The 15,172-nt window shown below is 41.7% G+C and overlaps 2 protein-coding genes across 2 annotated transcripts in view; both read right to left on the bottom strand.

Annotated features, from left to right (window-relative positions):
* RBFA (ribosome binding factor A (putative)) overlaps positions 1-1,085 on the bottom strand; it is a 14,349-nt gene extending 13,264 nt beyond the window's left edge. The window contains exon 1 of the mRNA XM_010008709.1: positions 943-1,085. Coding sequence (XP_010007011.1) covers positions 943-1,085 — 143 coding nt within the window. The remainder of the gene's footprint in view (positions 1-942) is intronic.
* Positions 1,086-10,275: 9,190 nt separating this feature from the next.
* On the bottom strand, positions 10,276-14,469 carry LOC104398585 (glyoxylate reductase/hydroxypyruvate reductase-like). Its single transcript, XM_010008708.1, has 5 exons — positions 14,088-14,469; positions 12,691-12,862; positions 11,682-11,860; positions 10,832-10,928; positions 10,276-10,432 (listed from the first exon to the last, which is right to left on the bottom strand). The coding sequence occupies exons 1-5, from the start codon at positions 14,467-14,469 to the stop codon at positions 10,276-10,278; spliced, it is 987 nt and encodes a 328-aa protein (XP_010007010.1).
* Between the last annotated feature and the right edge of the window lie 703 nt (positions 14,470-15,172).

Raw genomic sequence — 15,172 nt, 5'->3', positions numbered from 1 at the left:
TATGAGTTGGGGTGTTTCACTGACTCGTTGGAGCACCCATGGTGGAGAATCCCCAGTGCTGCCCAGCGCTGCAATAAAGCTCAATAACAGCTTGTTTGTAGTTATTGGGTCTTGATTCTGGAATCCTAACCCAGCCGCACCAGCCCCCCACTTCGTGAGGAGTGTTAGGAAGCAAGGGGGTTTGGAAGCTCCAAAATGTTTGTATCACCTCACTCCAGGATAAGGACCAAAGGCACTAACACTAAATGCAGGCTGCTTTACAGGACTGCTTTGTTACGGATCAGAAGACCCTACTGTGTGCTTTCCATCACCTTCTCCATGATGAGGCAGCCTGTTTTTTTGGTGGCACATCCAATGTTGAGGAGTTATTACAACATTTTTCAGCTTTAACAAAGGGTAATCTCTGGAAAGGAAAATAAATACCAAACTAGTAACTCACAGAGCATTCTTCTGTTGTTTCATCACCTGAAGGGAGGCAGGGAAGTATTTAAGATTATAATTTTAAATTAATTGCATGACCCAAGCATACTCAGAGGAGTTCAAACTGCTGCCTAGCTTCTGGTTGTTTGTTTTTTTAATACAACAAATTCTCCAAATGAGTCCTTGTGAATTTTATTTGGCTAGGATAAAGGAATTGAGGACATTGTTTCTGTAGGACTTGTGCACGTACCGTGACAAACGTTTGCCACACCAATGAACAGGCCCACACAGATCCTGCAGCAAAGCACAGTTTATTTGCACCCTTGCAAGAAGGGGTGACCTAAACAAGCAGGCACACCCATAGTAAGGTGAATAACTGTCTATATTCCCTATTCCCAACACAAAGTTCCCTCCCCTGTTTCCCCACTGGCTGGGCAGTTCAGGGTTTACAGCCCATCCCAGGCTTCTAGTTATCCTCTAAGTTTCCTGACCCTCTTTACACATTCCATTCTAGCTGTTTACCTTTTGCCTTTTAAGGTTTGATTCCGACCTTTCTTGCCCCCTTGGCTGCCTTCCCAACCACCAGAATGATCTATACCATCTGGTGCCATCCTGTCCTGGGGAGTAGCATAGGAGTGACTTTGTTCTGTCATGGCCTTTGCCATGTTCAGGTATCTCAGCTCCCCCAGATGGAACCCAATTAAGTCCCTCAGTTTCTTGGACCATAAATCACCTCAGTGTCCTTGGAATGCCCAGATATCTCCCTTCTCTCTTCGGTCACCATGAAGTTTCTTTCCACTAGGGCAGAAACAAACTATTATCTTCCTAACACTAGGGTGTGAAAACAACACTACAATTCTAACACTAAGATGCAAAAACAGCACCACACTTCATTTCTAAGATGTACATCATGTACTCCTACTAACAAAATTGTGAAACCTCATGTGCTCACAAACCTGTACTTAGTTTGAAACACACACACACACTCATTTATATTTAACTTAAGTACATGTCCTACCTGAGCAAAGGTTCAGGATATGCCACATCCAGAGCAGCTACCTTAACAACTTTGTTTTGAAGGGCTTTCACCAAAGCATCCTGACCCACAAGCAGACCTGGGTTACAGTAAGAGGAATACTCTTATTTTCCTATTCTGTACTGTTCTCCCACCATCCTTCTGGCCATGGTGGTCATGCAAACAGCAGGCTAGAGATGTTCATGAAGCACAGAAGCCACAGCAGAGAGAGGGTGGGGGAGCAGGAGGAGGAAGCTTGGGTATGTGCATCAGAGCTGGACAGGAAAGCATTTTAAAAGGCCACAAAACAAAGTACAGTTCCAGACTTCAAAGTGGGCCACTGTGGTGTATGTTAGAAACAACATTGCTCCAAATAAATAAAAAGCTTAAGTAGGAGATTATACAAATATATACGGGCTTCTAACACTCCAAGCTCACTAACATTTTAGAGACCTGCTGGCTCATAATTACAGGAATGCTTAAATGTTTTTATGAGATACGACCACATCTACGATCTAGTAATCAGAGAATTTACTGAAAATTTCAGAGTGATACTATATTAGAGTTGGGTTTTCCCAGGACTTTTTATGCCAACAAACCATAATGTAGTTTTCTTTGTTCTGCCCCCTACCTCTGCTGATGTTAATGAGAGTAGCTGTGGGTTTCATGAGCTCCAGCTCCCTCTTCCCAACCAGTCTGTGCGTCTGTGGGGTCAGGCTCACAGACGGCAACACAAAATCTGACTGCTGGAGCAAATTATCTATCTTCTCACAGTAAATAGCTCCAAAATAGCTCTTTCTTCTTCCTTGTTTCTAAGGGGAAAACCCCAAAATTAAACTGCAGTAGTAAGCAACAAGAAAAAGTTCCAATCACCATTGGAAAAAAGGTTTCTTAATTGTTTTCTTCACTCTGTAGTGCAAAGCAGTTAGCCAGTTATCTGACTGAAACTCAGGAAAAATGTTAAGCTGTTTCCCACAGTACTAAGTGCAGGATACACAAATGTGCAGTAATATATCTGCTGGGATAGAAAGTAAGAAATAAGTATTATGTAAATGCTCAGAAAACCCAACAAAATAAATGTATTTGTGTCATAGCTTCTGGTGGAAATGGGGGTTCTTTTCCAACAAAAAAGCAAGACTGATGTTTGAAATTAATTGCCTTCCCTGTGAAAGGGAACTCAGCTGAAAATCATTGAGGAGACTGAAAAGACAGGGGAGGAGTTAAATCTTCAGAAATGTGTGTCAGCAGCAGTTTGCTTGCTCTGTGCATCAATGCTGCTTTGCTGAAAGCACTTGCTGCAGGAGCTGCTGGTGCATACAGTCCTGATCAGGACAAGGCTGAGGCTGGTACCAGCCAGCTCCCATCAGATTCACACAAAAGAAAAGGGTGGGGATGGGCCTGATGGGAGCCCATCAGACATATGTGAAGGGCACAAGCACCTCATCTAGAAGACAGCAAACAGGCAAGTTCAGCTCCTCACTGCCAGCTGGCTCTGAAAGGGTGAGATGTCTCAGGGCTGAGGCCCAGACCAGGGCTGCTCTCCAGCTCCCCTCAGCCCTGGTCTGGACCTCATTCTGCCCTGTCACCATGAGTTTGCCTGATATTTTTGACTTTTGGGTGAGCCTAGCCATGATATGTGGCTCTCACTGCTTCTTGGCACAGTATTTAGTACCAACAGTGCAGAGATCACGTCATCCTATCCTAACAGAGAGAGAATAGCAGATCAGTTTGACAGTGAAAGGTACAAATAATGTTTAAAAGCAGTGACAAAATAGCCTTGCCATGGAGCTGCAGCCAGCTTTCCCTCAGAAACCTCAACCCCCAGCCAATTAGTGGGGAATACTCTGTCTCAGGGGAGACTGCCATCTGATAGCCTTGAATAGGCCTTGGTAGACAGATGTCATTGCACACATTAAGGTATTTTCCAACCTAAATTATTATAGGAATACCCTCTTTGAGAATAAAGCAACTGGGGCAGGCTCAGGAGCTCAGTCACTGCAGCTGTTATCCAGGCTACAGGCAGGCCTGTCTCTCCCAGCTGAGAAACATGAAAATTTTCCTGGCAAGGTTACTTGGACTGCAAGTCCCAGGTGATGGAGGCTGCCAAGTACAGCTCCACTATTCTGTTCACTAAACCCGTGCTGGGGTGATCCCTCTTGCTGTGCAGGTGGTCAGCAGCCACTCAGCAGGGTGCCTGCCTTCTGCAGCCAGAGCAGGTCAGGAGCTGGGGAACACCACTTCTATGGGCACCAGGAATCTCTGTCTTTCCACACTATGAAATCACCAGCAACAGAGCACTGCTGTGTCTCTCCTGAGTACTGTAGTGCTTTGCAAAATAATGAATTAAAACATCATGTCCTCCTGAAACAAACACCTCTACCAAACACATTTTGTTGTGCTGCACATGATGGCACTCAAGTATATGAAAAAGTAAAAGTATAATAAAATGTTATAATAATTATACAAAACCATAAACTGTTCTTGTTATCCTGGTGATGTTTTCTGAGTATCATTTGCTTGCATGTATTTCAAGTTCAGTTAATTTTTAATGAAAAAATTCATTAACTAGCAAGATGGAGTTACAGCATATTAGCTGGATTCTTCATTAAGTTACTTGAATTTTCTTATTTAAAATCAAAAATAACAAACTCTAAAATGCTTACACATTCCCTGTTTCACAGCAGCTGCTTCCAAGATTGCTGATAAGACATAATGGATGATGTTTTAACTTACTGCTCATGTGACAATACCTGAGGTCAAAGGACCTTGTACCAGAAACAGCGTGGCCAGCAGTACTAGGGAAATGTGATTTTCCCTCTGTACTGGGCTCTGGTGAGGCTGCACCTCGAATATTGTGCTTGGTCCTGGGCTCTTCACCACAAGAAAAACATTGAAGTGCTGGAGTGTGTCCAAACAAGGGCAATGAAGCTGGTGAAGAACACAAGTTTTATGAGGAGAGTCAGAGGGAATTGGGTTTCTTTAGCTTGGAGAAAAGGAGGCTGACGGGAGACCTTATTGTTCTCTACAGCTACCTGGAAAGGAGGTTGGAGCGAGGTGGGGGTTGGCTTCTTCTCCCAAGTAACAAGCAACAGAACAAGAGGAAATGGGCTCAAGGTGTGCCAAGGGAGGTTTAGATTGGATATTAGCTAAAAATTCTTCACTGAAAGGATCGCCAGGCACAGAAAGAAGCTGCCCAGGGAAGTGGTTGAGTTGCCATCTCTGAAGATATTTAAAAGATGGGTAGATGTGGTACTTAAGGACATGATTTAGTGGTGAAATTGGCAGTGCTAGGTTAACAGTTGGACTGGAAGATCTTCAATGTCTTCCAACTCAAACAAATCGATTCTATCACCATTATGAAGCCTCTCTCAAAGACACAAGTAGTCTCACTATGAATTGAGGAAGGAGGTCTACCACATTTTAGCAGTGAAGGTAAAAGAAGAACTTTGGAAGGACAACACAGTAGTTTTTTTCTTTGTATATCAAATCAACAAATCAGAATGAACAAGATGAAGGAGCGATTAGTCAGAGGAGCTAAAAAATAATAATCAAAGGAACGTTACACTTTTTAAGGCAAAAATCCAGGACATACATATAAAATGTCAAGAAAAATGGCTGGTTTATGTGGTTAGATGTGGAGAGAAAGAGATGGTTGCAAGGTTTTTTTATGCAACTTAAACATCTGATTTTCAAGTTATGGTTAAGGAGCTGATAAACTTCTTTAAGAGATTTATCTATATAGCAACATACATGATGGAATGGGTCAGGAAGCCATTTACATTTTGAGTGATTGAAAAGCTGTTTGAATTATTAGCACACAGAATGTCACAGATTTCAGTGTGGGTGCAACCAAAAAGCAGCTACCATAAAATAAGTCTGACTAAGGTAGAACAAGATGAGAGTGTTGCACCAGTGCACTATCATGTTCTAAGTATATTTAATTTGTAGAGTATCATATAGACCTCCATGTAGTGTATTAAGCTAAATTACCTAGTATTGCAGTGTGGTATTAATTTTCTCTTCCAGAAAGGGATCTATTATACCAATATTGTGATGAAGTTCTCTGAAATTAATAATGTCTGTGGGCATGAGGAGAGAAATGTCACACAGTCTGTGACCTTCATTTCCATTATTAAATATTGCCATAGGTGTCCATGTAATGCTGCACAGCAAGATGATGCCTACATATGCTTGTGTAATAGTTTCTTAGGACTAGACTTCTGAAGTACTGCATTAGCCCAAAAGACTTGTGTAATGTAATGTAGTACATTTCCCAGATGAGATGTATAGACTAGCTGAAGCATGAAACTGGATAAGGACACAACATTTCCCATGTCTATGTCATATATTATAAAGCCACATTATATGTGACCAGGATTCATAGAACCAAAAAAAAGCAGAGGCAGGAAATCTATATTCACCAGTTTGTTATTTCAGGCAAGGTCAACCCAAGTGATGCACTTGTTTTCTGTGACTCTAAACCATCATAAAAGATTATCACTAACCTGTCTGCTTGTCGTAGATAAAGTCAAATTTCCTAGTAGACTATCATATCAAAACTTTATGCCAGATCATGTTGGCTTTGCCCATCAAAATGTTTAAAAAGAAACATGAATAAATGGAGTGAACTGTAATCGATCATCTCTTTGCTCATGTGGTCACTGCATCTTTTGATCCTTTTTTATTAATGGTAAGATCGTGCATTGTGTTTTCCAAGCACAATCTAAGCAGAATAGCAGAGATGAGAAACAGCATCTAGTAAGCACAGGAAGGTTTCCTTAACTGTATGTCAGCCAATTTGATATTATTCAATAAATATTTATAAATCAAGGAAATCCAGGGAACAAAAGGATATTTTTTGCAATACAATTTGAAAAGAGGTAGTTGCTTTCTCATACATAGTTCCCAGTTTTGGGAAGCTGTCCTTCAAGTGATCATTTCCAATTTGTGGAATGACAAGTTGTGTGTCAATCCATCAGTGCAGTGACTGACAGGTATCCTGTTGTCTAGCATTGTCTCTTCCTCTGTAAAGCACCCCAGTGGCTTGGAGCAATTCTGTAACTAATCAGCCCAGATTCTTGAAATATCTGCAAAAGTAGAAGTAAAACTCCAAGCAAATGCCAGGCATGTTCCATTGTTTCATGTAGAAGTGAAATGCAGTACTGTATCTGTATATGTTTGCATATCTGTATATGTTTGCTACTTCATGTCTGGAGAAAAGTTTGCATGTGAAAAACCTTGTGTGTTTTTTCCGGTTTTAGGATATTGATTTAATCAGAATTGTGTGGCTTGTTTTTTTTCTCTCTGCTATTTTAGCTTCTTGACTCTTTGTTTTCAACTATTGCTTAGCCTTTTATTTTGAATGAATAAACAAAACTTTTTTTGTTTCCAAGGTCATACTGGTGACAATGAAAGGTATACTTTACAGCCTACCCAACACTTCTAATTATCGGGTAAGTTTCCCACCCCTGTTTACACATTCCATTCTAGGGGTTTACTTTTTACCTTTTAAGGTTTAATTCTGACCTTTCTTGCCCTCTTGGCTTGTCTTCCCAACCATCAAAATGATCTATACCATCTGGTGCCTTAAGTGACTTTGTTCTCTCTTATCTTGGGCCACAAATCCTGCTCCATGTACCTTGGAAGGTTCAGATACCTCACCTCTCCCAGTTACTATGGATGGAGCTCAATTAAGTCCCTCAGTTTCTTGGACCACAATCACCACAGGTGTCCCTGGAGTGCCCAGATATCTTATTTTTCAGTCACCATAAAGTTTAATTACATTTTTCTCATTATGTCAGAAACAAACTATTATGGTGCGTCCCCCTTCTTTTATTTACACTACTGTTGCTTTTCACATTATCTCAAGTTGTTGTTCTGTAAGATGCCTCTAGTTCAGACAACATGATTTCACATCTCTCTTCAGGGGAGAGGCAGTCTGGATTATTTTCATAGAATAATAGAATCATAGAACTATTCAGGTTGGAAAAGACACTTGGGGTCCAACCATCATCCCTACTCTACAATGTTCTCCCCACTACAATGTTCTATCCACTAACACCACATCCAAACAACCCTTAAACACATCCAGGGATGGTGACTCAACCTCCCTGCGCAGACCCCTGGGCAGCCTATTCCAGTGTCTGACCACTCTTTCTATGAAAAAAAATTTCCTAATGTCCAGTCTAAACCTCCCCTGTTGCAGCTTGAAGCCATTCGCTATTGCTCTGTTGCTAATTACTTTTGAAAAGAGACCAGCACCAACCTCTCTACAATGACCTTTCAGGTAGTTGTAGAGACTGATGAGGACTCCCCTCAGCCTCCTCTTTCTCAAACTAAGCATTCCCAGCTCCTTCAAGCATTCTTCATAAGATTTATTCTCTAGGCCCTTCACCAGCTTCGTTGCCCTCCTCTGCACTCGCTCCAGCACCTCCATATCTCTCTTGAGCTGAGGTGTCCAAAACTGGACTCAATACTCCAGGTGTGGCCTCACCAGTGCTGCGTACAGGGGGACAATCACCTCTTTTTGCTTATATTCATCCACAATTTGACTGGATAGCCCTGATATACTGCAATGCTTATGTATTTAAACCCTTGGATATTCCACAGACAACAACTCACTATTATGAAGATCCCACTCATTTTCACTAAATGGTTCTCTTCTCCTTTTAATGCCCCCAGAACCTATGTTTTCCTATAAAACAGATAAACATGAACCCAATAACCATAATAATCACAATTGCTACAACCACTATTTCAGTTATAATTGATTAATACTTATTGCTTCTTCAGTTTAAAGCAGGGTTTTCAGTTGGGTAGGCCTGCCACTGTTCTTTCTCGAGTGGAGCCTCTACTGGTCCTTTGAGTTGGGTATAATGAGTCCATCCTTTCTCAGCTGTCTGGACAGCAGTCTCTGTAGTCGACAGAACTTGAGATGGTCCCTCCCAGGTTGGTTGGAGTTTGGCTTCCTTCTAGGATTTAACCAGGAACCAGTCTCCAGACTGAAATGGGTGCACTGCAAATTCCAAAGGTGGAGTCTGTGCCAGGAGCCCTTGATGCCTGAGGGAAAGCAAAGAAGATGACAACCTGAGTATATAGCTCTTCAGAAAAATATCTTCAGTTTCAAATTGCGGAAGTCCATCACTTTTGCCTAAATCCACACAGCATTTCATAAGGTGACACTCCTGTGTCTTTGCAAGGAGCAGTCCGGATTCTTAGCAGAGCAATAGGTAGACACTTAGTCCAAGGCAATGTAGTTTCCAGCACTAACTTTGACAACTGCTTTTTCAAGGTCTGATTTATTCTTTCTACCCTTCCAGACAGGGGAGGATGCCAAGGGGTATGGAAATCCCAAGAAACCCCCAGGCTGTTCATTAAGTCCTGTAACACCTTGGAGGTAAATGTCTGAATCTCTATTTTCCACTATCCCATATCTGGGAATGATCTGCTCCAGGATTACTCCGTTGCTGCAGTGGCTGTGTTGAGGGGAAATACTTCTACAGACCCTGTTACATGATCTACTAGAACCAGCAAACATGTAGCTTGGCCCATCTTTGGTAATTCAGTGAAGTCAATCTGAATACTCTGAAAGGGTCTTAAACCTGAAACTTGACCCCTGTTGCCTTTTTAGCACCTTTTTGTTGATCTTCCTACAAAACATACATCCTTCACAAACTTGCTTAGTTGTTCCCCAATGAATTCCTGATGCAGAACAGCTAATGGTTTGTTTAACTTTTCTCTACCATACGGGAGTAATAATTTCCCATTCTGTTCTGTTGCCCCCAGTTCCTTGATAGCCTCTTTTTCTTAAAAAATTCGGTTTGTCATTGGAGCTGGCACCTCAGGAGTGAGATAATTAATTATTATTACTTCTGATTGAGGAGTACTTCTCGACCAGTTTCATCTGCCAGCCTGTTCCCTATAGCTTGTGGGGAGTTTCCTTTCTGGTGCCCATTAACATGTACTACAGCTACCTCTGCCTGCAGCATCAGATTCTACAGCACAGGCTGAATATGTTCTCCATGGGCCAACTCCTTCCCTTTACTGTTTATCAGCCCTTGCTCCTCCCAGATTTTCCCAAAGATATGCACTACTCCAAAGGCCCATTTGGAATCGGTGTAAATCGCTCCTTTCTTGCTTTCTAGCATCAGTAATGCTTGGTTGAGAGTGTATAATTCACATGTTTGAGCTGACCATCCACTGGGTAATTGCCCCATCTCTTTAACGGGTTTCATCCCCGAGTATTTCCTCATGGGGTCCTGTAATTGTTGTAAAAAGAGCGATGGGGACTCATCCTTCCCTTGCTGGAGCTCAAATGCCTTCCTAAGATTTTGGGACCTCAGGCCAGCATCTTTAATCACTTGTATTATTAGTTCTCTCAGGTCTTTCATATTATTCCGGTGTACAGGGTTATTATAATCTCAATTGGGATCCACATTGGGGAATTTTTACTCCGCTGGGACTATCCTTTGCCCAGGGGGTTTCTTCCTTTCCCATTCCTGCATAGCTGCCCGTCTAATCATTCCCCACTTTCCACTAAACATAATATTCAGGATAGACATCAATTCTGCCCAGGATATTAACTGAAATAACACACTGAGAACATCAAAGTGCATAACTGCTCAGTTTGAAATCTTCAAACAAATCCCTTTTATTAGTTCCACTTTATATTTTAGAATTGTAAGTAACAGTACCGATCTAGTCCAGTGAGATGACAGCTTTGCAGTATCATGACAAGAGCAGTGCAGGAATAGGTTGGTTTTGTTTTAATTTAAAAGTGGTCCTGTAAAAAATAGTGCCTTGCCATACATATGGGTTTTAGTTACATCATCTGTCACGTATCATTTAGGAAACACTTCACTTGGAATGGGTTGGCCATTGAGAACAGCCAGCATGTTTGCTATTGCCTCCTCTGCCATCCTATGGGTAGCCTGGACTGTTGCGGTTCCAATGTGAGGGACTATGATGATGTTATTTAATTTCAATAAAGGATGGTCCCTGTAAGAAACAGAAACAACAGAATGCATTACACAAGGAATTTACCCTGCAGCTATCCCATGCTGGTTGTTAAGAACTAAAGCTCAGGAAGTAGCATTGGCATATTGAGATAAAAGAGCCACAGGCACAGAACCAGCAGAAACCTGTGGGAAGCTTGCTTACCCATTTATTTTTCCTCTCTATTGGTCTTGTTGACATGCCTGTTAGTTAGGCTAGCAAAGAACTCCCAGGTGTGGGAAAGGTGAAGAGTTTGTAACTCATTTATGATTGTGTGAGCCAGGCTAAGGATTGCCCTTAAACAGTGAGAGAGACTCACCATGGACATAAAGATTATGAGCACGTTTTTGCACACAGTTTAAAACATTTCAGATTAATACAATGTAAGACAGGTTTCTTTACCTCGGCAGAGGCTCAGGGTATGTCACATCCAGGGCAGCAGCCCTAATAACCTTATTCTGGAGAGCTTCAACCAATGCATCTTGATCAATAACTGCACCTGTATTGAATGAAATGTGGGTGTGAAACCTTGCTATTGTGATGAGTTAATACATACATTTTTACCTGGGTGTGGAGAAAGGTCTCAAGGGTCTAGTGAGAAAAATTACAGGATCTTCATTTTGTTAGAAAGTAGGATGTCTTTCTAATAAACATTAACCAAACAAAGCAGATATTTAATTTATTAATATTTAATTAGAGGAAGATTATGGTCCACTGCATCAGGCTTTTCCTGCGATGTGACCAGTTTCAGCCACATTTTCAGTCTCATTTTGACACTGAATTCTGATAATATTATACATAACTCATTTAAGCTCTTCAAGCTTTCCTCTCTTTTATCTTTGCTTTGTTTACTGAAAATAATCTCTCACATATGCTTGTTCAGTGCCAACAGATCTGTAATCCCACGTGAGATTACTTTTCTACATTACTGTTCCAATAAAACTTACATTTTCCCTCTTACCCCATTCATCATCAGTGATGATAAACCTTTCAGTTACTTCTACTTAAAAAAGCTGTCTTTAGGATAAAGCTAAACACAACAGAACATCTGATGACCAACCCTAAATCCCATAGGATCTTTAAACATGCAGTATCTGATCTATAAGTCATTCATTTGTAGACTACCAACTACTTAATGACTCTAACAATGCACGGATATCACACACTGAGGTCAGAGGGGGTAATGTCATAAAATCAGACAAAACACAGCTTTAACTGTGGAGCCACAAATACTGCTTTTAGGTCATCCTACCTCGGCTAATGTTTATAAGAGTAGCTGTGGGTTTCATGAGCTCCAGCTCCTTTTTTCCAATCAGTTTGCAAGTCTCAGGAGTCAGGTTCACAACCAACATAACAAAGTCAGATTGCTGTAGCAAGTGTTCCATCTTCTCACAGTAGTGAGCACCAACTGCCTCTTCCTCCTCCTTTCCTCTGAAGGAAAAATGCACACAACCACAAATGGATACAACTATTTCTAACCAGTTTTAACAATCAATAAGCCCTAGGAGAGATCTGGAACAGCATAGAGATCAAGAGATTTGCAGCCAATGTAAAGAAAAAGACATGGATAGGTACAGATAGTGGAAGCAAGGCAGGAATGATGTGGGCTAGAGGGAGACAGAAACTAGAGGAGTGGCAGAACAATGGAGTGACATATGTGTGAAGGCAAAGTATGTAGATGATATAAGGTTGGGGATGCAGTCAGAACCCCCTCTTTCCTGAGTCTACACCAACCCCTGTAGCATCTCTCCTTGCCTGACATGTGAGTTAGGACTTTAGGAGGAAAGGAATGAAGAGGAAGTGAAATCTGAAAGAAAGGGAACTATAACACGAAGAGAAATCAAGACCCTTGTCATTGGTGCTGGCATGATGAGTGATCTGACTGGGCTGAGGAGAGGTGTGACTGGTTAGGTGGGCCAGGGATGCTGCCAGAATCCTGAAGAGTCTGGCAGGTCAAGGGGCACACTAAGGGCACAAGGGCCGGTTTGTTTGGCCAATAGCTCCAGAAGGGTTACACAGCCCCAGTTCCAAACTGCTAGTAGCTAACTGGGGCAGAGTGAGCGCCAGAGAGAGGAGGCAAGGGGGAGCTGCTTCCCAAGGGAAGCAGAAGGGAGCTAAAGTCACGAAGTGGTGGCACACTGGTACTCCTTATGCTGCTTACAGGTGTCACAAATACTCAGGAATACTGGGGGCACATAACAGAGCTGTGGTTTCTCTCACTGCCCCCTGACAAATTACATGCAGAAACCAGACATTTTTACCTCCGGTTCCTGTTATGGTACAGGATCCTCATGTCAAAGGCTCTGGCTCTCTGAGCCACTTTGTACCCAATATTGCCCATCCCGATGATCCCAAGTGTTGCTCTGGTTACTTCCACTCCCAGCCAGTCAGCAGCAAAATACTTTGTGTCAGGAGAAAATGCAATCTGGCAGCCTGAAAGTAAATATGAGTACAAATGAGTACAAACTGACCATAAACATAGGTTTGGGGAAAAAGAAAAAAAGCTTCTCTACCATCACAGCACTGAGGCTCTGAAGCACCCCTTGCAAAACTTCCTTGCCAATTTTGACCAGTTTATGGAAGGGCCTGGATGGTACTGTTCCCAGCAGCCAGGGCTGGAGCCAGTAACACAGGGGGGCTCCAACCTGGGTACTGTGCTGGGAGGAACTGTTGCTCAAGCAATTAAGTTTCCTGTTGCTGAAGTATTTTACTGGAAGTTCAAAAATAACTTATTTGTCACCACCCCACAAACATTGACTTCCCTTTTCTTTAGATGGGGTAAATCTCACTGTTTTCTTCTGGATCACAACCCAAAGCAGCCCCACTACTTGAGTGGGGGTGAAGGCTGCAAATTCCTCCTCAGCCAGGGATCTCTATGAGCTTATACACAAAGAATATGAGGTCCAGCAAGATGCAATAGAGAAAACATCACTTTTTAGGTGGAGCAGCAGTGACAGCATGACTGAGTCCCTGAAGACAGAGGCAACTTCTTGTGATGGTCTCTACTGACATCTTCCTTCCCCTGAAAGGCACTGAATAGCAAGGGCACGTGGGGAAGGGCTTACCTTTAAGGATACAAATTGATTTTGGTGATACAGTTCAGAATAAATTTGTCAAAAGGATTATAAGCTATTTCAATAATAACATTGATGCCCTTCTAGAAATACAACCCATTGGTTTATACAAATTATTCATAGAAGCAGGAAAAAATGAAGTGTTCTACTAATTAACTCCTCTAGAGATCAAGACATGGCCATTAAGGCTTTGTACCTTCCTGTAGCTCCCAACACGTGTTCCAAGGGGAAACAGAGAGGTGGTGACATTTGATTTGGATGCATTTTGTATTCGATTTTTATGGCTGTAAAAAAAGCATCCAGTGAACAGCCAGAGGAGAATTACACCCCAGACATTATTCCAAAGAGGGCATCACAAGGAACTTTAAAGTGCATAATTTAGACAAAGGCCTTACTCTTGTTCAACACTGTTTTAACAAAAAGCAGGATACTGGAAAAGCAGAGGCCTATGAAAATGGAGGCCTCTGAAATATTTTTCCCCATAAAAGCATCCCAGATACTGATTTGGATGAATCATCTCTATCATAGTAAGACTGAGATATGCCAAAGAAGTATCTAAGATACAGGAAAATTTAAAACATTACCTTCCACTAGTCTTCTGGCAGAGGCCAGCATCAAGGCCATTCCTATGTCTGCTGTTGGGTCTGCCACAGCATGCGGAGTGTTTGTCACCTTTACGCCGAAGCTAGAAATCATTTTCAGGTCTAAGTGATCGACTCCAACTCCAGAGTTTCCAATTACCTTTAAATTAGGCAGGCTTTCTAGAAGCTCCCAGTCAATAGTTGGCCTGCACTCAAACACGAAAACTGATTGGATTTTTTTGCTCATTTCTTTTTTGTTTTCAAGAAACTCCTTCATGGTGATAAGGTGAAAGTGTTTTTTCAAAAGTGCTGCAATGTTGTCGAGCACACCATAAGCTCCTCCTATATCTAGAATCAAAACACCTGGCAACTCTTCTTCTGCCATGACCTGCAGCAGCGAAATAGAAGAAATACTCCTTTGTTTAGGACATCATTAAAGGATTGATGCATTTAAATTCACATCTGTAAAAAAGGAAACTGACAGAACTCAATGCTGGTTTTAATGAGACAGAATAAATCCATAGTCACTTGGCACTAGTGTGGTACATCAGGTAACTTCCTAGTATTTTCACTAAGTGCTCGTAACACCAAGGAATATTTATCCCCCTTGATCTAAATCTGGTGGTACAAGGTGTTCTTCTCAAATAGTTCAATTTTAGTTTTGAATCCATATTGATTTAATATAAATCTGATAAGCTTCTCAACCTTATTAACAACTTCATTTCCATAAAGCAGTGGTATGAAACAGGCCTCTATTAAGTTATTAAAAGCTTCCTTTCTATTGATTCTGGTTGGTGAAGCTGCAGGTAGTATATGAAGGTACTGAGGCTCAGATGGGTCTGACAAACATCTGTCAGGAATGGTGTAGGCCTAAAAATTGGTATGATGAAGGGCCATCCTTGTAGAGCTACTACAATGCTTGCCTTCAGTGTTTTAAACATCCAGATCTGTACATAAACTTATCTCCCACAAAATTCAGCACATCCATGGCCATATGCTGAACGGGTGGCAAAGAGCACTAGAGGTGATACTGTAAGACCCACTGACAGCACAGTTCTTCATATCAGAAGTCTTTCTCTGCCCAGACA

The sequence above is a fragment of the Chaetura pelagica genome, unplaced genomic scaffold, assembly GCF_000747805.2.
Source record: "Chaetura pelagica isolate M959 unplaced genomic scaffold, ChaPel_1.0 scaffold332, whole genome shotgun sequence".
Classification (NCBI taxonomy): domain Eukaryota; kingdom Metazoa; phylum Chordata; class Aves; order Apodiformes; family Apodidae; genus Chaetura; species Chaetura pelagica.
The sequence above is the reverse complement of the archived record's forward strand: the minus strand, read 5'-3'. Positions and strand labels throughout refer to the sequence as shown.